The sequence below is a fragment of the Aquila chrysaetos genome, chromosome 15 (genome assembly GCF_900496995.4).
Source record: "Aquila chrysaetos chrysaetos chromosome 15, bAquChr1.4, whole genome shotgun sequence".
Classification (NCBI taxonomy): domain Eukaryota; kingdom Metazoa; phylum Chordata; class Aves; order Accipitriformes; family Accipitridae; genus Aquila; species Aquila chrysaetos.
In genome coordinates, this window is record NC_044018.1 from 28760507 (window position 1) to 28781250 (window position 20744).

Below are 20744 nucleotides of genomic sequence, written 5' to 3' on the forward strand. Positions count from 1 at the left end.
TGGGGGTATCTGGGGCTGGGGAAGACCTGGGTGGGGATCTCGGGGAGCAGGAGGTGGGTGCGGGTGTTTCCGGGGGTCCCCGGGCCGGGGTGGGGTGGGGGGTAGGAGGCGGACGAACCCCCCCCCCCCCCGGCCCGCTCAGGTGTGCGGCCACCACGTGGCTTCGGCCGTTCCCTCCGTTTTCATGAATGGAACCCCGGCGGCCAGCGCGCCTGCGCCGTCCTCAGGGCCCCACCCCCGCCGCTGCAGCGTGGCCAATGGAAGCGGGTGGGCGGGTGGTGTTGTGGTCACGTGGGGTTACCGGTGTAGTGGCGGCGGCACCGCCCCCTCCGCCCGCCGCGGCGGGCGGTTTATAGCTCCGTGTGTCGCGCCCGCGCGCGCCGCGGGTCATGCCGCTGGTGCGCTACCGCAAAGTGCTCATCCTCGGGTACCGCGCCGTGGGTCAGTGCGGGGGGGGGGTGTCTCATGGTGGGGTGGGGTGGGGTGGGAAGGGGCTGTGACCTCTGCCCCGTGTGGCTCGGGGCGGGGGGGGGCCCTGCCCGGGCGGTGCGTGGGACTGGGGCTGCCCCACAGGGCACTGCCGGGGGTGTACCGGGGGGGGGGGGGGGCGGGCTGTGGGCTCAAAGCACGGTGGGTCCCCACCGCAGGTGGGGGCTGTGGGGCCGTGCTCAGCTTGGACACCCACCTCGGGAGCCCCCGTCACCCCGGGGGGGGGGGTTCCCTGTACCGCTCGAGGCGGGGGGGGGGGCCGGCGAGCGCAGGGGAATCGAGACGGTTCCCTTCCCTCGGTTGGGCTCCTTCCCCTGCCCCGGGATGATGCTGGGACCCCGGCCCCCAGCCCTGTGCTTTCCCCCCTCCGACCCTCCCCAGGCAAAACCTCCCTGGCCCACCAGTTCGTGGAGGGGAAGTTCGTGGAATGTTACGAGCCCACGGTAGAGAGCAGTAAGTTGGGGGGGGGGGGAGTGGGGGGGCTGCCTGCCTGGGGTCCCCCCTTTCCATGGGGCCACAGGTGATGAGGCCAATATGTCTGCGCTTCTGGGCTGTGCCCCAAAATCTTGTGCTGGGGGCTGAGGCACCCCCGGATTGGGATGGAGGGGATGCTGGTCCTCGGGGGGGGGGGGGGTGAGGGGGGGTGCAGGGGTCCCGGATGGTCCCATTAACCTGGTGCCACCTCCACAGCCTACAACAAGATGGTGGTGGTGGGCAAGGATGAGTTCCAGCTCCAACTGGTGGACACAGCTGGGCAGGTAATGCTGGGGACAGGTCCTGGGGTAGGGGGAGCTCGGGGGGGGGGGGGAGCTCGGGGGCTGCTGGCCCCGGAGCTGCCCCTGGCACTGGTCCTGCCCTCCCCCAGGATGAGTACACCATCCTGCCCCACTCCTTCATCATCGGCATCCACGGCTACGTCCTGGTGTACTCGGTGACGTCCCTGCAGAGGTGAGGGACACAGCCACCCTCCCTGCCGGGCTGTCCCCACACCCTCAGGGATGGGGATGGGTCCCCTTGGGGGGGGGGGATGGATACCCCGGTGGGGGGCAGTGCCCAGATCTCCCCTTCTCCCCACAGCTTCCAGGTGGTGAAGACCCTTCACAACAAGCTGTATGAGAGCTGGGGGAAGACACGGTAGGTGCTGTCCCTCCCGGAGTGGGGGGGTGCCCAGGGAAGGGGGGGGGGGGGGCCAGGCCCTCACCCTCCCCATACCTGCAGCATGCCCGTGGTGCTGGTGGGGAACAAGGCGGACCTGTCCCTGCAGAGGTAAGGAGGGCTCTGGGGGTCCTGTCCCTTCTTGTTGTCCCTCCCCCACCTCCCCAAGGACCCGGTGGCCCACCCTGCTTGTCCCTGCTGTGTCTCCAGCCGGGAGGTGAAGACGGATGAAGGGAAGAAGCTGGCGGAGTCGTGGGGGGCCATCTTCCTCGAGTCCTCGGCCAAGGAGAGCCAGGTCCGGGGCAGGGTGGTGTATCCCACCTGGGGCTGGGAACGGGGTCCCCGGGGTGCCAGGGCTGATGTCCCCTCGTTCCCAGGTGACCCAGGGGATCTTCATGAAGATCATCGAGGAGATTGACCGGGTGGACAACTCCTACAGCAGATCGACCGGCTGCCACCTGATGTGAGCCCTGCCCGGGGCAGACCCCCAAGATGGGGCAGACCTCCCATGGGACCTTCCCCCAGACCACAGCGGTGGCTTTAGGGGGTCTGGGGCCACGTGGTCCCACTGTTTTGTACAGGACCTCTCCCTTTGCACAGGCTGTGGGGCTCACGAGGGGCTGGGAGCGGGCCTGGGGTCCCATCCCAGCTGGGGAGCACCCCTTGCTTGTAGCTGCTGTCCCCCCCGCCTCCCCGCCACGCACAAGGACACGGTGGGGAGCCGGGGCTGAATACGGGTGTTGTTCCCGGCGCGGGGCTGCGGTCCGGCTGTGCCTCGCTGGCAGCCGCTGCTCGTGGGAGTCAGGGCCGCGGGGCTGGAACAATTAAACGTTGTTTTGTCTGTGAACCCCCTCAGAGCCCGGGCTGCGGCTGGGGGGGGGCTGCTTCTGCCCTGGGTGGGGGGGGAAGGAAGGTGAGGCAGCATGGGGGGGTCCCGCAACCTCAAATGCACTGTGGGGCTGAGCCCCCCGGGCTGTCACTGGGATCCTGGGGGGCTCTGCAGTCCCATTCCCCCCCCCCCACCAAACCCCAGCCTGGGCTGGGTGAGTGGTGGGGGGGGCTCTGCAGTGCTGGGGTGCCCAGCCTGGCTGTGGTTCCCCATGTGGCTTATCTCCACCCAGTCAGGCTAATTACTGCTAATTACCCAATTATGCTGTTGAGAGGAGCTGGGAGCTGCTGAGGAGGGAAGTGGGGTGCTGGGGTGCAGGGGGGGCTGCTTTGTGCCCCCACAGTCAGTGCTGGGGTGGAGAGGGGAGTGGGTGCTGGGGCTGGGATGTTGCAGACTGGTGGGTAGTGGGGGTCTGTGCCCCCGAGTCGGTGTGTCGTCCCCCCCCCCCCGAGCCCTGCACGCTGGGTCTGGGGGCTCGGGCTCCCGCGGGGGGGGGGGGGGGGGGGGGGCACTTACCCACCCTGTACCTGTCCTTGGTTGCCCCGGGGCTACCGGGAGTCCCAGAGTGGGGGTCCCGGGTTGTGACCGGGGGGAGCCCGGGCCACTTCCCCCCGCACCCCGCCCCACCGGAGCAGGGTCCCGGGGCCGGGGAGCGGAGCCACCGCCCTGATCCGGCCCCTGAACCCCCCCCCTCCCGCCCCGGGCTGGGGGTCCACGACACGCGTGGGGTCTCCCGTGTGCGTGGCCCTAACTGCCCGGTACCGGGAAGGGGCCACGGGCAGCTGGTGTTGCCCCACGCGTTGGGACAAAGCCGCGTCTCGGCAGCACGCGAGTACCGTGAGTCGGCCGTTCCCGTACGCCGCTCGGGGCACAGCGCGGGAGCCAGAACCGGGAAAACGGCGGCTGTCCCGGGGACACCGGGACCGGGCGCGGAGCTCTCCCTACGGATACCCACGGACACCCGCGGGACCGCTCCGGTCCCCGCGCGGGGAAAGGGGGGGAGGGGGGGTTGGTGGGCGGAGCCACCGCCGCTCCCCGGTGCCGCCCCGCCGTGCCCACGTGCGCGCCGCCCGCCCCGGCGCCGTCGGGGTTAAGCGTCGCGGAGGGATTCCCTCCCGGCAGCGTGCGCTGCGGCCCGCGCCGTCACACCCCCCAACGGCCGCAGCGCCCGCCGCGCACCGCGTCTCCCTCCGCCCGAACCCCCCGCCGCCAAGTAGTGCGGGCGCGGCGCGCCCCCCCCCCGGCCGCGGCCCCCAGGGCGCAGCGCGGCGGCCCCGGCGGGACGGACGGGAGGGTAGGGCGGGCGGGGCGGGGCGGGGGCGGGCGGCGGGACCTACTTTCCTCTGGAAATGGCCGCGCCGGGGAGCACCGTCCGCCCCGCGCCCCGAGGCCCGTCGGCGTAGGGGGCGGCCGCGGGGGTAAGAGCCGGGCGGGGAGCGGGGGGGGGGCGGGGAGCGGCCCCACCGGGGCTCCCGCGCGTTCGGGACCGGGCCCCGTGGCCCCGGAAGGGAGAGGCCTCGCGTTCGGCCCCAGGCCGCGCCGCCTCCGCCGGGCCGGGCCTCGCCGCCGCCTCCTCCTCCTCCTCCTCCCGGCCGGGCCTCCCCCGGTGGCCGGAGCCCGGAGCGCGGTCCCCGGCTCCCTTTGTGTCCGCTACCGGTCACCGGTACCGGTTATGCCCGCCTCCCGGGGAGCCGGTGGGGCCCGGGCCGCCGCCTGAGCGCAGGTACGGCCGGGCCCGGCGCTCCGTGGCCCCGGTGCCGGTGCTCGGGTAGGCCGCGGCGGGCCGGGGCAGCGGGCCTCTGGCTGGCTCGGCTCCCCCCCCCCCCCCCCTGGAGGGCCCGGTTGTACCGGGGAGGGGGGGGGGAAGCGCGGCCCGGGGGCGCCGGGGCGGCGGCGGCGGGGGGGGGGGGCGTCCACCGCGCGGTGCTTCAGCCCCCCCCCGGGGGCGCGGGCAGGGCCGGCCGGGCCCCTCCGCCGACCCCCCCCCCGCCCCGGTGCACACCGGGGCTCTTCTGGGGCGGCCCTAATCCCCCCCCCCCCCCCCCCCCGATCACCGGGGAACCGGCGGGGATTTGCTTGCGGGGGGGGGCGCCAGTCTCCGGGACCCCGCCGTGCCCGGTTGGGGGCTCCCTCGGAACCCCCCGCGGCGTCTCGGGCGGGGGGGGGGCAGTGGGGGTTTTGGGGTGCTGGGGGCTGCCCTAGCACGTTCCCCCTCCCCAGTGCTCCGGGGTGGGAGGGGTGCCGGTGTGTGGAGCTGGGGGGGGGGGGGGGGGCGGACCACCGGGACCCCCTCCCTCGCGCGTGGCTCGCAGACGGGTTTGGGGTCTCCTTTGCTGTCGTGAGTCGTGTCCCCCCCCCCGCAGCCTCTTGGCCCCCCCTGGGATTTTAGGGTGCATGTGAAGTACCAGTAGGAGGGGATATGGCCCCCCACCAAGCTTTGTTTGTGGTGTTTGGGGGTGACCCCCCCCCCGGTGCTGTGTGGGCTTGGCCAGGTCGGTGCTGTGCCTGGGGAAACTGAGGCACAGGCGGGTGCTGGCGGAGGGGACCCCGGGTACCCCGCTTTATTGCTGCACCCCAAATCCCACCCAGTCCTGTGGTGGGGGGGCACCGGGGGGGGTGTCCCAGTTTCCCCACGGACACTGAGGGTTCTTCCCCCCCCCCCCCAAGAGCTGGTGCTGCCAGGGTCCGGGTGGTTCCTCAGGGGTCCCAGTGACCCCGTGGGGTGCTGGTGTGCGGTGGTGCCAGGGTCGACCCCCCCCCCGTGTCCCCCCCCCGGGTTTAATTGAGGTCATGCACCCCTGGCCCCCACGCGGCTTCGTCGGGGGGGGGAAGGGGCTGCCCCGCGGTGTTGCTGTGTTGTCCCCACCCTGACCTGGGGGGGACACCTGGGGGGGCCAGTGGGTGTTGGAGGGAGTGGGGAGGAACCGTCTGTGGGGTACGGGGGCCCGTGGACACCCCCCCCCCGGGGAACCGGGACCTGCCGCCCGCTCGTGGTACGTGTAGGGAGTGACGCTTCCGCCAGGCTGAGACCCCGCAAACTTGCCTCGGGGGGAGCGGCCTGAGGGGGCTGCCCTGTCCCTTGGGGGGAGGGGGGTGTGGGTGTCCCGGGGGGGGGGTCCGAGGAAGGGTCCCTTCAGCCCTGTGCTGACAGATCTCGCCCCCTCCCAGCCGCGGGCCTCCCCCGAGGGACGCCGGAGGCAGGATGGACGAACAGAAGCCGCCCAGCGAGCAGAAGGACGCGGACGCGCCAGGTGAGCCCAGGGCAGGGTGCGGGGGGGGGGGGGGGGGGGGGCTGGTGCTGTCCCCCCCACCCTAGGGTGCCAGGTTCTTGTCGTCCCCCCCCCCCCCGCGGTGGCTGAGAGCCTCTCTCCTGGCAGCCGATGGGGCCGTGGCCTCGGAGGAGATGGGCAGCGCGGAGGGGGACCCCCTGAAACCCCCCGAAGGAGCCTCCGCGGGGCCGGAGCCGGAGAGCACGGACACAAAGGGACCTCCCCAGGCCGGCAGGTGAGAACGAGGGGGTTCAGGGGATGGCGTGGAGCTGTTGGGGGGGGGGGTTCCGAGTGTCTCTGACACCCCCTGTGTCCGTGTCCCCCCCACCTCCAGCACGCTGGCCCGCCGCTGCGCCCTCTGCAACTGTGGGGACTGGAGCCCGCACGGGCAGCGGGAGCTGCAGCGGTTTGAGCCGGCACCCGACTGGCCTGAGCAGCTGGTGGGGCACAAGCCCCCCGAGGGTCCCGGCCAGCCCCCCCCCGGAGCTGGAGCCGGTGGGCGACGACCTGACGCAGATCGGCTTCTCCGAGCGGGTGACTCCAGCGCAGCTCTTTGAGCCGACGGGTGAGTACGGTCATGGCACTGGGGTCTCCGTCCCACCACCCTGGGTGTCCTCCGACCCCGTCCCTGATGCCCCCTCGCCACAGGGCACTGCTGGGTCCACCGCTGGTGCGCAGCCTGGTCCGCCGGCGTGGGGCAGGAGGCGGCGGGCTTGACCGGCGTGAGCAGAGCTGTTTTCTCAGGGATCTCACAGGTGAGCGGGTCCCGGGGAGGGTGGGGGGCGGCGGTGGGGGCTCACCTTGGCCCTGGGCAGCGTCTCTGACCCCGCGGGGCTCCTCCGCTTTCAGAAATGTGAACACTGTCGGCGGATGGGGGCCACCATCCCGTGCCGGGCGGCCGGCTGCCCCCGCCTCTACCACTTCCCCTGCGCCGCCGCCAGCGGCTGCTTCCAGTCCATGAAGACCCTCCGGCTCCTCTGTCCCGAGCACGTGGCCGAGGCCGTGCAGATGGGTGCGTGTGGATTGGGACCACCAGCCCTGGGTGCTGGGTCCCCTCCTGCCCTGGAGGGGGGGTCCCGGGGAGGGGGCAGAGCCCAGCGAGAGGGTGGTCCTGACAGCCCCCTTCTTTCTCTCCGTTCAGAGGACGCCCGGTGCTCGGTGTGCGACGGGCCGGGTGACCTGCGGGACCTGGTTTTCTGCACCAGCTGCGGGCAGCACTACCACGGGGCCTGCCTGGACATTGCCCTGACGCCCCGCAAGCGCTCGGGCTGGCAGTGCCCTGAGTGCAAAGTGTGCCAAACCTGCAGGTGAGCCTGCGTCTCTGTGGCTGGGGGGGGGGGGGGGGGACGGGACACACACGATGGCGGACGACAACGAGGGGTGTACGGGAGGGGGACGCAGCCCTCATCCCTGCCCCTGCACCCCACAGGCAGCCCGGCGAGGATTCCATGATGCTGGTCTGTGAGGCTTGCGACAAGGGCTACCATACTTTCTGCATGGAGCCGGCCATCGAGGGCCTCCCCGCTGACTCCTGGAAGTGCAAGGTGCGCCCCGCTCTCGCTGAGGGGGGTACAGGGGTGCCTGGCCCCCCTGCCTTGCCCACCCCTGACGTGCCTCTGCCTCCCCTCGTCCCCCACCAGAACTGCCGGGTCTGCTCGGACTGCGGCCGGCGCCCGGCAGGGCTCGACCCCGGCTGCCAGTGGTACCAGAGCTACTCGGTGTGCGAGGGCTGCCAGCAGCGCCGCACCACAGAGGATGCCTGCGGGGTGCCGGCACACGTGCCACAGCCGGACCCACCTGCCCAGACGTGAGTGGGGATGGGGGTGACTGGTTGGGGGGGTGTCGGGCTGGGTGCTCCCTTTGCGGGTGGGAGGACATGTCCCGCAGCCCCGTGGAGGGGGTGGTCTGAGCCCCACTCCCCTTACCCGGTCCCCCCCCCCCCCCCATCCAGGTTGGCGTCCCCTGATCGCAGCGATCTGACGGATGTGCCCGTCCCCCCGCCTGAGCCGGAGCCTGCAGGGTGCGATGAGGAGACACAGCTTGGGGGGGATGACCCCAAGGAGGCACCCCCGGGTGATGGCGGGTCTCCTCCTGGCGAGCCGACCCCTGTGGAGGTGCCCCCCAGTGAGGTGCCCCCTGATGAACTGCCCCCAGATGAGCCCCCTCCTCTCGTGCAGCCCCCCGAGGAGCCCCCTCCTCTCGTGCAGCCCCCCGAGGAGCCCCCTCCTCTCATGCAGCCCCCCGATGAGCCCCCTCCTCTCATGCAACCCCCTGAGGAGCCTCCTCCTCTTGTGCAGCCCCCCGAGGAGCCCCCTCCTCTCGTGCTGCCCCCCGAGGAGCCACCCCCTGATGAGCTGTCCCTCGAGAGACCATCCTTTGACGAGCCGCCCCTTGACAGACCCCCCCTTGAGGAGCTGCCCCCCAGTGAACCACCCCTCGACGAGCCGCCCCTCAACGAGCTGCCCCTTGACATACCTCCCCTCGACGAGCTGCCCCCCAGTAAACCGCCGCTCGAGAAGTCACCCCCTGACGAGCTGCTTCCCGGCGAGCTCCTCCTTGACAAATCACCCCCCGATAAGCTGCCCCCCGACGAGACGCCCCTTGACAAGTCTCCCCCCAACGAGCCACCCCCCAATGAGCTGCCCCTTGACGAGCCGCCCCCTGATGAGCTGCCCCCCAACGAACCACCCCTCGATGAGCTGCCCCCTGAAGAACCTGCCCCTGATGAGCTGCCCCCCGAAGAGCTGCTCCCCAGCGACCTGCCCCCCGAGGAGGACCCTAAGCCACCAGGTAAATGGGGGACCTTCGGGTCTGTCCCTTTTTTCCCCTCCTATTGACTCCCATGGGTGTGGGGGGTCCCACACCTGGGTCCTTTCCCAGCACTGGTCTTGTGTGACCCTCAACCTGTTGATCCTGATTTTGTGCTTCGATGTCCCACTTTGGGGGTACGTGGGGGGTTGGGGGGGTCCCTGGGCCAGGCCAAGGCAATGCTTGTTGCCTCAGCCCCAAGCTGGGTTACACAGAGAGTGGAGGGGACCCCTGTGTACCCCCCTCACCCGCAGCCCCGTCCCGCAGGTCTCCTTCCCGAGGTGGCTGTGGCAGAGGAAGCGCCAGCCCTGGCCCCAGAGGTGCCCCCCGAAGAGCAGATGGAGATGGAGCCGGAGCCCTTGCTGCCCCCTGAGACGGCACCCCCACCCCCGGCTCCCCCAGGTGGGTTTGGGGATGCACTGGGGTTTGGGGAAGGGGTGCGTGTGCGTCTCTGCTGAGGGCTGCGGGTCACCGTCCCCTCCTCTCTGCTCCCCCAGATCTCCGCGCCATCTCACCTGCCCACCCCCCAGACCCCTCGCCTGACGCCAAGGAGGACGAGGCGCCCGAGCCACCCACCCCAGCCCTGCCCGAGCCCCCCGGCAGCCCCAGCACCGCCATGGACACTGAGCCCCCCAGCTCCCCGCCACCCCCCCTGGGCTCACCTGCCTGCACCCTGGCCCCCGCCGAGCCACCCGAGGATGAGGAGATGGAGACAGCCGGTGGTGAGGGGGAGTCACCAGCCAGCCCCCCTGGAGATGGCCCCCATGCCAGCCCAGCCCCGGAGTTGGGGTCCTTCCCGGGCCTGCCTGAGGAGGAGGAAGAGGAGGAGGAAGAAGCACCGAGGCTGGAGCGGGAGGGCACCAGTGGGAGCTCCCCACCACTGAGTGAGGAGGATGCGCTGGAGGAAGGCCGGGCTGGGGGGGACGCCGAAGCCAAGGGGTCCCCCCTGCTCCTGGAGCCGGAGGAGCTGGGCCCCGAGACCCCCATGGAGGTGTGCGCTGCTGGGGAGAAGCTGCTGGGGCGTGGGGACGAGGGGGGCCCCGAGCCCCCGGCCCTGCGCCCCCGACCCGACATCCTCAATGAGATCTCCAACCTGAGCCAGGGGGACACCAGCAGCAGCTTCCCTGGCTCGGAGCCGCTGCTGGGCTCCCCGGACCCCGAGGGTGGGGGTTCGCTGTCCCTCGAGCTGGGGCCAGCTTCGGCCGACGCCAGCCTGCAGAAGGAGGACGCTGGATCGCTGCCGCTGGGTGCCGAGACCGACGACTCGCTGCTCTTCGAGCCGGCTGCCAAGGGGGACGGGGACAAGAGCCGGCGGCGCAGCTCCCCGGGGCGCTCCCGTGTCAAGCAGGTATCGGGGGAACCCTGCCAGCCCCAATCTCGGGAGGGGGGGGGGACCCCACCACCCTCCCCGCCCTACCGGGGCCGTGCCCCCCCTCCCCGGGTTGCCCCTGCGGCAAGTAGGCGAGGGCCGAGCACGCGATGGGGGGTGGGATGGGGGCCGTGCCCTTCCGCTGCCCCTGCCCTGGCCGGGATGCATGGTGGGGGTCCGGTCGGGCCCCCCCCCCGGGTTGCTGTAACCGCCCTCTCCCCTTGGCCCTAGGGTCGCAGCAGCAGCTTCCCCGGGCGGAGGCGCCCCCGAGGTGGGTCCCACGGGGGCCGGGGCCGGGGCCGTGCGCGCCTGAAGTCGACCACCTCGTCCGTTGACACCCTAGCAGTAAGGCTGGGCTGGGGCAGAGGTGGGGGGCTGGGGGGGGTGTCCCCAAGCTGTTAGGTGGCAGGGCTGAGAGCCGAGTGTTTCCCCTATCCCCTTCCCCGCCATCCCAGTCCCTCGGAAAGGCTCGGGAGCCCTCGGGGTGGGGGTCCTGGGGGGGAGGTGACTGCCTGGGGCTGTGGTGTGGGTCTGGGGGTTTCACCCTACAGGCATAGGGCTGGTGTGGAGCTGCACCCCCCCCAGGAGGGGCTGGTTTGCAGGCAGGCAGGGGGTCTGCTGCCCCTGTGTGTTCCTGTGCCCCCCGGTTCAGCTTCAGACTGTGGCTGGTGACCCCCCCAAAACCGCACAGAGAGTGGGAGTCCTCGGTGCTGAGCCCCCCACTCTGTCCCCAGCTTGCCGACGTGGAGAGCTCACCCAGCAAGGAGGAGGATGAGGACGATGACGACACGATGCAGAACACGGTTGTCCTCTTCTCCAACACTGATAAGTTCGTGCTCATGCAGGTAACCGGGGTGCTGCAGGACAGACAGACAGGACAGACTTCTGTCGCCCGCCAGCTCCTGTCGTCCTCCCCCCGACTCTTCTAACAGCCTCTCTCCCCTAGGACATGTGCGTGGTGTGCGGCAGCTTCGGGCGCGGGGCCGAGGGGCACCTCCTCGCCTGCTCCCAGTGCTCCCAGTGCTACCACCCCTACTGCGTCAACAGCAAGGTGAGGGGGAGCGGGACCCCTGGCCCCACGCTGGGCGGGCAGGACCGTGCTGTGCCCCTCGGGGAACCGCACGGCCGAGCCATGTCCCTCGGGGCATTCACACGAAGTCGTGCCGAGCGTGTCCGTGTGGTTGTGCCGGGCTCCGGGGTATCCCCCCGCGGCCATGCCGAGCCCGGGGACCCCCGTGGCCATGGCCAGGGTTCACGTGGTTCCCCCCCCCCACATCCCCAGATTACAAAGGTGATGCTGCTGAAGGGCTGGCGCTGCGTGGAATGCATCGTCTGCGAGGTGTGCGGCAAAGCCTCCGATCCCTCCCGGCTCCTGCTCTGCGACGACTGCGACATCAGCTACCACACCTACTGCCTGGACCCCCCCCCTGCAGACCGTGCCCAAGGGTGGCTGGAAGTGCAAGTGGTGCGTGGGGGGGTGTAAGGGGAGCCCCGGGGGGGGACTCGAGGCTGGTGCTGACCCCTTGCCCCCCCCGCCAGGTGCGTATGCTGCGTGCAGTGCGGGGCGGCTTCCCCCGGTTTCCACTGCGAGTGGCAGAACAACTACACCCACTGCGCACCCTGCGCCAGCCTGGTCGTCTGCCCCTTCTGCCGCGAGAAGTACGTGGAGGACGACCTGCTCATCCAGTGCCGGCACTGCGATCGGTGAGCACCGCACCCCCGTGGCGTGTACCCCCCCACCCTAGGATGGCGGGGGGGGGGGTGTTTTTTGCTCTTGGGTTCCCCGGGGGGGGCCGGCCGGGGCGCGTGACGGGTCCCCGCTGTCCGCAGGTGGCTACACGCGGCGTGTGACAGCCTTTTCACGGAGGAGGAGGTGGAGCAGGCTGCGGACGAAGGCTTCGACTGCAGCGCCTGCCAGCCCTACGTGGTCAAGCCGGCCGGTGAGCGCCTGGGGTGGGGGGAGCCCACGGGGTTTGGGGGATATTTGGGGGACGTGGGGACTCACCTCCCTGTCTGCTTTTACATCCGCAGTGCCCGCGCCGCCCGCAGAGATCGCCTCGGTCAAGGCCAAGGAGCCAGGTACTTGCAGTGCCGTAATCAGTGCCGGGGTTAGTGCCGCAGGCTCCCCGGTGCTGGCCGTGCACCCGGCGCTGGCTTTTATCCCCAACGCTGTTTTTTTGTCCCCAACGCTGTTTTTTTGTCCCTGCAGAACCCCAGTATTTCCGCTTCGAGGGCGTGTGGCTGACGGAGACGGGGATGGCGGTGCTGCGCAACCTCTCCTTGTCGCCCCTGCACAAGCGGCGGCAGCGCAAGGGCCGGCTGGGCACCCTGAACGGGGACGGGGGGCTGGAGGGGGGCGACCCCCTGGGCCCCGACGACAAGAAGGACGGCGATCTGGACGCTGACGAGCTGCTCAAAGCTGAAGGTGCGTTTCCCCGGCGGGCGAGCTGTGCGGGGGTGCAGTGTGGGGGTGCCAGGGGACCCCGCTAACGCATGTCCCCCCACCCACCGGCAGTGGGTGTTGAGCACATGGAGTGCGAGATCAAGCTGGAGGCTCCGGCTAGCCCTGACCGTGACATCGGGGCTGACGTGGACTCGGGAAAGGGGCTGGAGGACCCGGAGGAGTGCAAAAAGAGGAAGCGCAAGCCGTACCGGCCCGGTGAGTGCCACCTGGGGCTGCCCCCCGGGACCAGAACCACCCCCCCCAGGCCCCGCTGTGACCCCACATCTCCTTTTCCTCTGCCCACCAGGCATCGGCGGCTTCATGGTGCGGCAGCGCAAGTCTCACACCCGCCTGAAGAAGGTCTCGGCGGTGCTGGCCGAAGTGGGGCGCGAGGGGCTGAGCACCGAGGGGCACCCAGAAGACGGTAGGGCCCAGTGGCACCCTTCCCTTCCCCCGGGGACAGCCCCAAACTCTTTTCGGGGGGAGGTGTTAACGGGGCGGCTGTTGCAGGGGCTCCGGGCGACCTCCCGGCCGAGGGCAGCCTGGATCCGGGCTCGGCAGAAGGGGACGAGAAGAAGAAGCGTCGGGGAAGGAAAAAGAGCAAGTTGGAGGACATGTTCCCCCCCTACCTGCAGGTGGGATGGACGGGGTTGGGCAGAGGTGGCCCTGGGGTGGACGGGGTTGGGGACGGACAGAGGGGACACCCCGACGGACGCCGTGGCGCTGACGGCAGCTCCCCCTTCGGCAGGAGGCATTTTTCGGGAAGGCGTTGATGGACTTGAGCCGGAAGGCGCTGCTGGCAGCGGGCGGCGTGGGGGACGGGGCTGCCCGCCCCTCACTGGGCCAGGGTGCCCCGCGACCCAAGGGGGACCCCAGCCTGGCTGGGGTGCTGCAGGGTGCCCCCCCTGACAGGAGGGAGACCCCCACGCACCCCCGAGGTGAGTGTGGCCAGGATCTGGCCTGGGAACCCAACACCCCCCCCCCCCCCCCCCCCCCCCCCCCGCAGCTGCTGTCCCTGAGAGAGGACACATGGGGTTAGTGGGGGGTTGTTGGAGCATGCTGAGGGCTGTTGGGGTTCCCGTTGACACCGAGGGGTGTAGGAGGACGCTGGAGGTTGGGGGGTGACCCCGGGGGCGGTTGGGGGGTACCGGACCCCCTCCCTAAGGTGGCCCAGCCCCACTGAGGCCTGGTTGCCCCCCAGGGGACGACAGCACCGATGGCAGCGCCACCGCTCCTGACGACGATGGCAAGGACGACGCGAAGGCCGAGGACCTGGGTGAGCCCCGGGGACCCCCTTCATCCCCCCCCCCCCGGCCGTGCTCGTGGGTCGCCGGGTTGTGCGGGACAGACGGAAACCCGAGTCTTCCACGGGGGGGCCTTCGAGAGGCGGCCTAGAGCGTCTACGACCATAGAGACGGAACTGCTCTATGGTTGAGGTGGAGGCTCTAGGCAGGGCGGGAAGTGCGGGAGGGGGAACTCTATGGTTTCCCCGAATGACTCCTCGGCGCTGGTGACCATCGAGTGGCGCCTAGGGCGCCCCCGCGCGGTGCGGCGCTCTGCGCGGCACTGGGGAAACTCGTATCCCCCTGTAAGGGCTGGGGGTAATGGGGGCTGCCCCATGTAGGCCCCGGGCTGGGGGGGGGGTCCCGGCCCTGAGGTGGGGGGGTCCTGGGGTGCTGAGGGTACCTGCTGATTCCTCCTCGCAGGGGCTGATGAGCCAAAGGATTCCCCGGACCCCGGGGATGCTGAGAAACCGGCCACCCCGGGCGAGGGTGCGCTCAGCTCTGACCTCGACAAGATCCCCACAGAAGGTGAGGGCCCCCCCCGTGCCCCCTTTGTCAGCTGAAGCGAGGGAGATCCCAGGGCCAGGACCCCCCGGGTTTCTTCTTCACCCCCCGGGTTTCTTCTTCATCTCCTGTCAGCATGAGATTTGTACCACATGCTGCCTGTGATGGTTCAGCTCTTTCTTTTTCCCCCATAGAGCTGCCCAAGATGGAGAGCAAAGACGTCCAGCAGCTTTTCAAGGATGTGCTGGGCTCAGCGGAGCGTGGGGAGCAGCCCCTGAACTGTGTGGCCGCGGGGATGGAGGGCGGCGGTGCAGGGCAGGACCCCAGCCGGGCGCAGCGGCCGTTCCTGCAAGGAGATCTCCAGCTGCCGGGGCAGGGTAGGTAGAGGCGGTGCAGCCCCGAGCCAAGACGTGGTGGTCAGTTGGGGAGAAGGGCAGGACTCACCATCTGCCCCAGGAAAGCCAGAGTTGGGTCTGAACTATTTGAACAGCAGCAGTGGCTGTGGTACAGGAGGGCACAGGGCTTGGGTCTTCTCTGTTGCTCTGGGGATGAATGTGGAAAGCATTTTGGGGGGGTGTATGGGGGGGGATCTTGTATTGTCTGAGGGCTGCTGGGGCCCCCAGGGTGGGCACAGGCTTAAGGTTCTCTGCAGCCCCTCTCCCTTCCCTCGCAGGGAGTGTTTCCCTGGGGTCGCTTTCTGGAGCCGTCTCCTTGGACTCATATTCGGGTGTCTGCCAGTCCCCGTTCCTCGACAACAGGTACGTGGGTGGCTGGGGGAGCTGGGGCTGGTCTCCTTGGAGGGAGTGAACCCCAGGGTGTTGCAGGACCCGATCTTTCCTCACACCTTGCTGGTCTGTGACGCTCTCTCCCCCATGCAGGGAGCGGAGCGGGTTCTTCAGCCCAGACCACTGCGAGCCCGAGAGCCCCTGGGCCAGCAGCTCAGCTGCTACCACCCCCTCAACACCCACAACGCCCACAACGGAGGGTGAGGGCGACGGGCTGTCCTACAACCAGCGCAGCCTGCAGCGCTGGGAGAAGGACGAGGAGCTGGGCGAGCTCTCCACCATCTCGCCCGTCCTCTACGCCAATATGAACTTCCCCAACCTCAAGCAAGATTATCCAGGTAGGGCTCTGGGGGGGCTGCGGCTGCCCCGTTCGGGGTGAGGGCAGGCGGGAACTGGGTGCAGTGGAACACCCCTAGTCCCTGTTCGGAGGGGAGATCCCGTCTGGTCTGGCACAGGCCTCAGTTGCGGGATTGAAGCGCTCGCTGCAGTGATGGTGGGGCGTCTCGGTGCCAGCTCCTGGGCACGGGGTCGTCCCCACACATGAAGGAGGATGGTCACCCGCCGAGGGCCTCAGTGGGCTTGTCAGGCATGGGCTAACGTTGTTTTTCTCCTCTTTGTCTGCTCCTACCGGACTCCCAGACTGGTCGAGCCGTTGCAAACAGATCATGAAGCTCTGGAGGAAGGTCCCCGCCACAGACAAAGCCCCCTATTTGGTGAGTGTCAGGGCGTTGCTGGGGTGGGGGGCCTGGGCGCCGGGGGCTGCGAGTCAGCTGGCTTCGTGTTTTTGTTAGCAAAAGGCCAAAGATAACCGGGCGGCTCATCGCATCAACAAGGTGCAGAAGGTATGTGCTGGAGCGGGGAGGTGCCCGGCGGCCCTGGCCCAGCCCTGGGGGACGTGGTGTGCCCACCCCTTGCCCCCCTAGCCCCTTTCCCAGCCCGCTGGGAGGGCAGGTGTGGATCCCCGCAGCCCTGACGGCCGGGCTCTCTCTGCAGCAGGCCGAGAGCCAGATCAACAAGCAGACCAAAGGGGAGGGACTGCGCAAGCCGGAGAGGCCCTCGCTGCACCTGCGGATCCCGGTGCCGCCGGGGGCACAGCCCGTCTACATCGGCAGCCCCCCCGCCGCTGGCGAGGGCTTCTTGAAGCCCCCAGCGGGTGCCGGAGGGGGGCCAGAGTCTCCCAGCGAGCTCTTCCTCAAGCTCCCGCCCCAGTCCCCCGCCCAAGTGCCTTCGCACGACCCCTACGGCGCGGCGCCCGCCTACACGCTGGAGCCCCGCTTCCCCTCACCCCTGGGCCAGAGCCCCACGGCGGGCGCTGCCTTCCAGCCCTTCCCTGGCCAGCCCCAGCCCCTCACCAGCCAGCCCCAGCCCCTCACCGGCCCCCGCACCGGCCCTGGCTCCCAGCCCCCCGACTTCCACCCCACGCCACCCGGCACCCCCCGGCACCAGCCCAGCACCCCCGACCCTTTCCTAAAGCCCCGGTGTCCGTCCTTGGACAACCTCTCGGTGCCGGGGAGCCCCGGGGCCCGACCCCCCGAGGCCCTGCTCTCTCCCCTGCCTTTTGGGGAGCAGAAGAAGGGCCTGGAGGTGAAGAAGGAGGAAGGGGGGAGCCTGGGGGTTTGCTCACCCAGCTATACTTCCACCATGGGCTACGGGGACTCCCCGGGTGGCCCCCACCTCTCCGCTGCGGAGTTGAAGGCGGCTGACGTCTTCAAAGCCCCCATGACCCCACGGGTCTCTCAGGTAGAGCCGCAGAGCCCGGGGCTGGGGCACCGGCCCCCCGACCCCCATCCCCTAGCCCCCTCACCCCCTGGCCACCCCGATCTCTACCGCCAGTCACCCTACCCGGACCCCTACTCGCAGCCCCCGCTGACGCCCCGGCCGCAGCCCCCCGAGGCCTGCTGCGCCCTCCCACCCCGCTCCCTGCCCTCGGAGCCCTTCTCCCGTGTCCCTGCCAGCCCCCAGTCCCAGTCTAGCTCCCAGTCCCCCCTCACCCCCCGGCCACTCTCTAATGAAGCCTTTTGCCAGTCCCCCGTCACCCCCCGCTTCCAATCCCCGGACCCCTACTCCCAGCCACCCTCCCGGCCCCAGTCCCGGGACCCCTTCACCCCCCTGCACAAGCCCCCCCGGCCCCAGATGCCAGAGTCGGGGTTCAAGTCGGTGCCGCTCTCACACAGCCCAGCAGCTGGCGGGGGTTTTGGGGGTACCCCGGCGGGTGAGCCCCACACCAAGGCGCCAGCCGGGCAGCAACCCCCCTTCGCCCGCTCCCCTGGCGCCAGCGTCTTCCCAGGCGGCCAGCCCCCCATGCGCTTCACCTTCCCCCCGGCCGTCTCGGAGCCGCTCAAGGGCTCCCCGTCCCACCAGCCCCACGGGATCAACAGCCATTATGTCCCCGGCAAGCCCCAGAGCTCAGCCTACGCCTCATCCCCCGGCTTCCACCAAGCCGGCAGCCCGCTGGGGCCGGGTGCCACAGCTGCTGAGACCTACAGCCTCTCGCCCCTCCGGCCCCCCTCAGTGCTGCCGCAGCAGCCCCCAGCCACCCCACAGCAGCAGGACACCTCTGTCGCCTTCCTGCCCCGAGCCACCTTGGGGCCACCGGCTGACAAGAGGGAGGAGACGGCCGTGGGACTCTCGGCACCCCCGAACCGGGACCTGGCGGAGCTGCCCGGCAGCCAGGACGGGGCCCTCGGCACGATGAGCCAGTCAGAGCTGGAGAAGCAGCGGCAGGTGAGGGATTGCTGGTGGCGAAGCCATGTGTATTTGGGTTTGGGAAGGGATGCAAGGGAGGACCTGGGACCTCTGCAGTCGATGGTGGGGTTGAGGAGCCTGGCTCTGCTTGTGGTTCCTTCCCCAGAGCCATGGAGGGGGCATGGGTACCCAGGATGGGGGGTGTAGATGGGCATGGCCAAAGGGGTCTCCGTGCACGGTTTGTCCCTGGGTCCTGGGACGAGCTGGTCTCGTTCCCGTGTCTCCGCTCTCGGTCCTAACGCTCGGTTCCTCCCAGCGCCAGCGGCTCCGTGAGCTGCTCATCCGCCAGCAGATCCAACGCAACAGTCTGCGGCAGGAGAAGGAGAGCGCGGCGGCGGCCGCCACTTCCTCGCCAGCGGGCTGGGCCCCTGAGGCCGGCAGCCAGGCCTTCGAGCTGAGCCGGGGCATGGCTCCCTACCAGCCAGCGCAGGTACGAGAGCTCAGGGGAACGGCTCTGGTGGGAGGTTGGGGGTGGATGGAGAGGGGTGACGCTGCGTCCTTTTCTCCTCTTCCAGGATAAGGGTCTGCTTGGGACACTGGCCACTGCGGCCGGCGCTGGGAAGCTGCCCGGCTCCGTCATGGTGCAGGCAGCGTTTGCGCAGGACGAGCGGCTCTCCCGGCCCCCACCGGCAGCCACGCCGTCCACCCTGGACATCAACGGCAGGTAGGCACCCAGCAGCAGGGCGACGGGCTCACCGCGGCCGGTTAGAAACGAGCTGAGCTTCACCCTGGTGGGTTGTATACCCCCCAGGTCATGCTTGCGGGGATCACCCCGGTGGGACGGGGTGGCTGTGGTTTTGCGGGGTGCCTGGCATGGTCCGAGGGGGTTGGGATCCCCAGGGTGCTGTGCGTGGTGTGTCGGGGCCGCGGCAGTGCCGAGCCAGTCCCGACACCGCGGTGTGTTGCAGGGCGGCGGTGGGGCCCCCCCAGGCCTTCTACCCCCGCGGGGTATTCCCGACGCCATCCCAGCAGCAGCACCTCTGGCAGCAGCAGCAGCAGCAGCAACAACAGGCAGCCGCGGCCCTGCGGCTCCCCGTCGCCTCCCGCTTCGCCCCACCGGCCGCCGGCACCCCCGTGGGTGGCCTGGGCACCCGCCTGCCGGCACCTGCCGAGACGGTGCCCGCCTCACCGGCTGCCCTGGGTGCCCCCTTCATCGAGCTGCGGCACAACGTGCAGAAGGGACCCGGAGGGGTCGTGGGCTCCCCCTTTGCCCCCCAGGCACCCCGGCCCCGCTTTTTCCTGCCTGGGGAGGAGGGTACCCCCCAGGCCCTCTGCACCCCCGTCGTGCCTATGCAGGCACTCCCTGCCCCGGCGCTGCAACCTCAGAAGATGTCGGTGCCGCTGCCGCCCGCCTCCCCGCAGGGAGCCGAGATGAGCAACAGCCACCACCAGCCTCACGCCAAAGCGGCCGCCCCACCGCCGCTGTCAGCCCCCAGCCTGGAGCTGCAGCACGTCCCCCCGCGCCCGCTGTCCTCCGGCTCTGCTCTCCGCCCTGAGGGTCCCAAGGATGGCCCCGCGCCGGACCCTGCACCAGCTCCGACCCCAGGGAAGAGCCACCTGAGCCTGGAGGGGGGACGTCTGCCCTGCGAGGTGCCAGTGGAGCCTGATTTGGATGACGACTTTGGCTCCCACAAAGACCTGGAAGATGACGATGATTTGGCCAACCTCAGCCTGGATCCGGACGTGGCTAAAGGGGATGATGACTTGGACAACCTGGACAGCCTGGAGACAGCGGACCCCCACCTCGACGACCTGCTGAATGGCGATGAGTTCGACCTGCTGGCCTACACCGACCCCGAGCTGGACACCGGTGACAAGAAGGACATCTTCAATGAGCATCTCCGCCTGGTAGAGTCGGCCAACGAGAAAGCCGAGCGTGAAGCCCAGCTCAAGACGGAGCCGCCGGCGCCCACCTTGAAGCTCCCTGACCCTGGGGATGGCAAAGACACGGCCTCATCCATGGAGGATCGGGATGTGCCCAAGGAAGGGCTGGTGCCTGGGGTGGGCTTGGGACCTGCTCCCTGCCCGACAGGCGCTGCGCTGGCATCTGACCCGGCTTTCAAGGCACAGGGTGCGGAGGCGAAGACGGGCTCGCTGCCTGCCGATGTCAAGCCCAAGCTGGAGGACGGCTGCCTGAAGACCTCTCCCTGCCAGTTCACCGCCGGTGGCCCCGAGCGGCTCCCGGTCCCCGTCAAGTCGGAAGCCCTGCAGGGCACGGATAAGATCTCTGCCTCGCTGGGGCTGAGCCTCAAATCCAACCAGACCCTCCTGAGCCCCGGGGCTGGCCCGGCTCGTCTCGGCTTGACTCACTTCCCTAACAGCGGCCACGCTGGCGTCCCCGTGCCGGAGAAGGATCCTTACGCCGGCCCTGGCCGTGGGCTGGCCCCTGCCCAGTTAGGCAGCCAGAGCAACCCCTTGCTGGAGAAGTTTGAGCTGGACGGTGGAGCCCTGGGCCTGGGCAGCGCCCGGCACTCACCGGCCGACGACCTGGACAAGATGGAGAGCTCGCTGGTGGCCAGCGAGCTGCCCCTGCTCATCGAGGACCTGCTGGAGCATGAGAAGAAGGAGCTGCAAAAGAAGCAGCAGATGTCAGCCCACCTGCCTCGGGGCACCCCCCACCTCCCGGCCCCAGGGCACCCCATGCTGCACACAGCGGGAGCCGGGCAGCCCCCCGAGGGGCAGCCGGCCCGCCTGGGTGCCCCACAGCCGCCCCTTCAGCTGGGACTGGTGACCAGGCCACCGCTGATGCCACCGCAGCCCCCCCGGCTCGGCGCACCCCAGCAGGGCCCGGCGTTGACTTCCCATATGGGCATGGGCCCCGGGCAGCCCCACGTGCTGGCGGCCCCCCACAGCGTGCAGATGGCCCTGGCGCAGCCGCAGCAGAGCCAGCAGCAGGTGTTGGTGCAGAAGCCGATGGCCGGGGTGCAACCGCCCACCCTGGGCCTGAAGCCCCCCCAGCTCGTCATGCAACAGCAGTTGGCCAACAGCTTCTTCCCAGACACAGG

At 70.2% G+C, this 20744-nt stretch overlaps 2 protein-coding genes across 4 annotated transcripts in view; both read left to right on the forward strand.

The window, feature by feature from the left end:
* The first annotated feature begins 110 nt into the window (after positions 1 to 110).
* RHEBL1 (RHEB like 1) lies at positions 111 to 2491 on the forward strand. 3 transcript variants are annotated; one of them, XM_030037837.2, is made up of 8 exons: positions 111 to 441; positions 871 to 942; positions 1180 to 1247; positions 1355 to 1437; positions 1567 to 1623; positions 1708 to 1755; positions 1855 to 1939; positions 2022 to 2491. In XM_030037837.2, exons 1-8 carry the CDS (start codon positions 390 to 392, stop codon positions 2109 to 2111), a joined length of 555 nt encoding a protein of 184 aa, XP_029893697.1. In that variant the 5' UTR covers positions 111 to 389; the 3' UTR covers positions 2112 to 2491. The 3 variants fall into 3 exon arrangements, with proteins under 3 accessions (XP_029893697.1, XP_029893698.1, XP_029893699.1); XM_030037838.2 differs by lacking the exon at positions 1708 to 1755; XM_030037839.2 differs by lacking the exon at positions 871 to 942.
* Positions 2492 to 4116: 1625 nt separating this feature from the next.
* The window catches only part of KMT2D (lysine methyltransferase 2D), a 28265-nt gene continuing 11637 nt past the window's right edge, over positions 4117 to 20744 (forward strand). The window contains 37 exon segments of the mRNA XM_030037084.2: positions 4117 to 4256; positions 5702 to 5784; positions 5911 to 6037; positions 6137 to 6275; positions 6277 to 6367; positions 6451 to 6557; positions 6652 to 6814; positions 6944 to 7109; positions 7232 to 7346; positions 7443 to 7609; positions 7754 to 8592; positions 8878 to 9012; positions 9108 to 9958; positions 10211 to 10324; positions 10714 to 10824; positions 10926 to 11030; positions 11262 to 11399; positions 11401 to 11444; positions 11519 to 11683; positions 11810 to 11919; positions 12011 to 12058; positions 12189 to 12404; positions 12495 to 12638; positions 12730 to 12846; positions 12933 to 13057; positions 13171 to 13360; positions 13624 to 13698; positions 14129 to 14233; positions 14404 to 14586; positions 14883 to 14967; positions 15088 to 15332; positions 15634 to 15707; positions 15786 to 15836; positions 15988 to 17718; positions 17996 to 18169; positions 18255 to 18403; positions 18648 to 20743. Coding sequence (XP_029892944.1) covers positions 5736 to 5784; positions 5911 to 6037; positions 6137 to 6275; positions 6277 to 6367; positions 6451 to 6557; positions 6652 to 6814; positions 6944 to 7109; positions 7232 to 7346; positions 7443 to 7609; positions 7754 to 8592; positions 8878 to 9012; positions 9108 to 9958; positions 10211 to 10324; positions 10714 to 10824; positions 10926 to 11030; positions 11262 to 11399; positions 11401 to 11444; positions 11519 to 11683; positions 11810 to 11919; positions 12011 to 12058; positions 12189 to 12404; positions 12495 to 12638; positions 12730 to 12846; positions 12933 to 13057; positions 13171 to 13360; positions 13624 to 13698; positions 14129 to 14233; positions 14404 to 14586; positions 14883 to 14967; positions 15088 to 15332; positions 15634 to 15707; positions 15786 to 15836; positions 15988 to 17718; positions 17996 to 18169; positions 18255 to 18403; positions 18648 to 20743 — 9544 coding nt within the window. The 5' untranslated portion in view covers positions 4117 to 4256; positions 5702 to 5735.

Excerpts from the sequence above, each read along its gene's own strand:
- RHEBL1 (XM_030037837.2), top strand. The coding sequence starts at position 390 with ATGCCGCTGGTGCGCTACCGCAAAGTGCTCATCCTCGGGTACCGCGCC. Across the intron at positions 442-870 it reads CCTCGGGTACCGCGCCGTGG|GCAAAACCTCCCTGGCCCAC; the intron begins GTCAGTGCGGGG and ends GACCCTCCCCAG. Across the intron at positions 1,756-1,854 it reads GCGGACCTGTCCCTGCAGAG|CCGGGAGGTGAAGACGGATG; the intron begins GTAAGGAGGGCT and ends CTGTGTCTCCAG.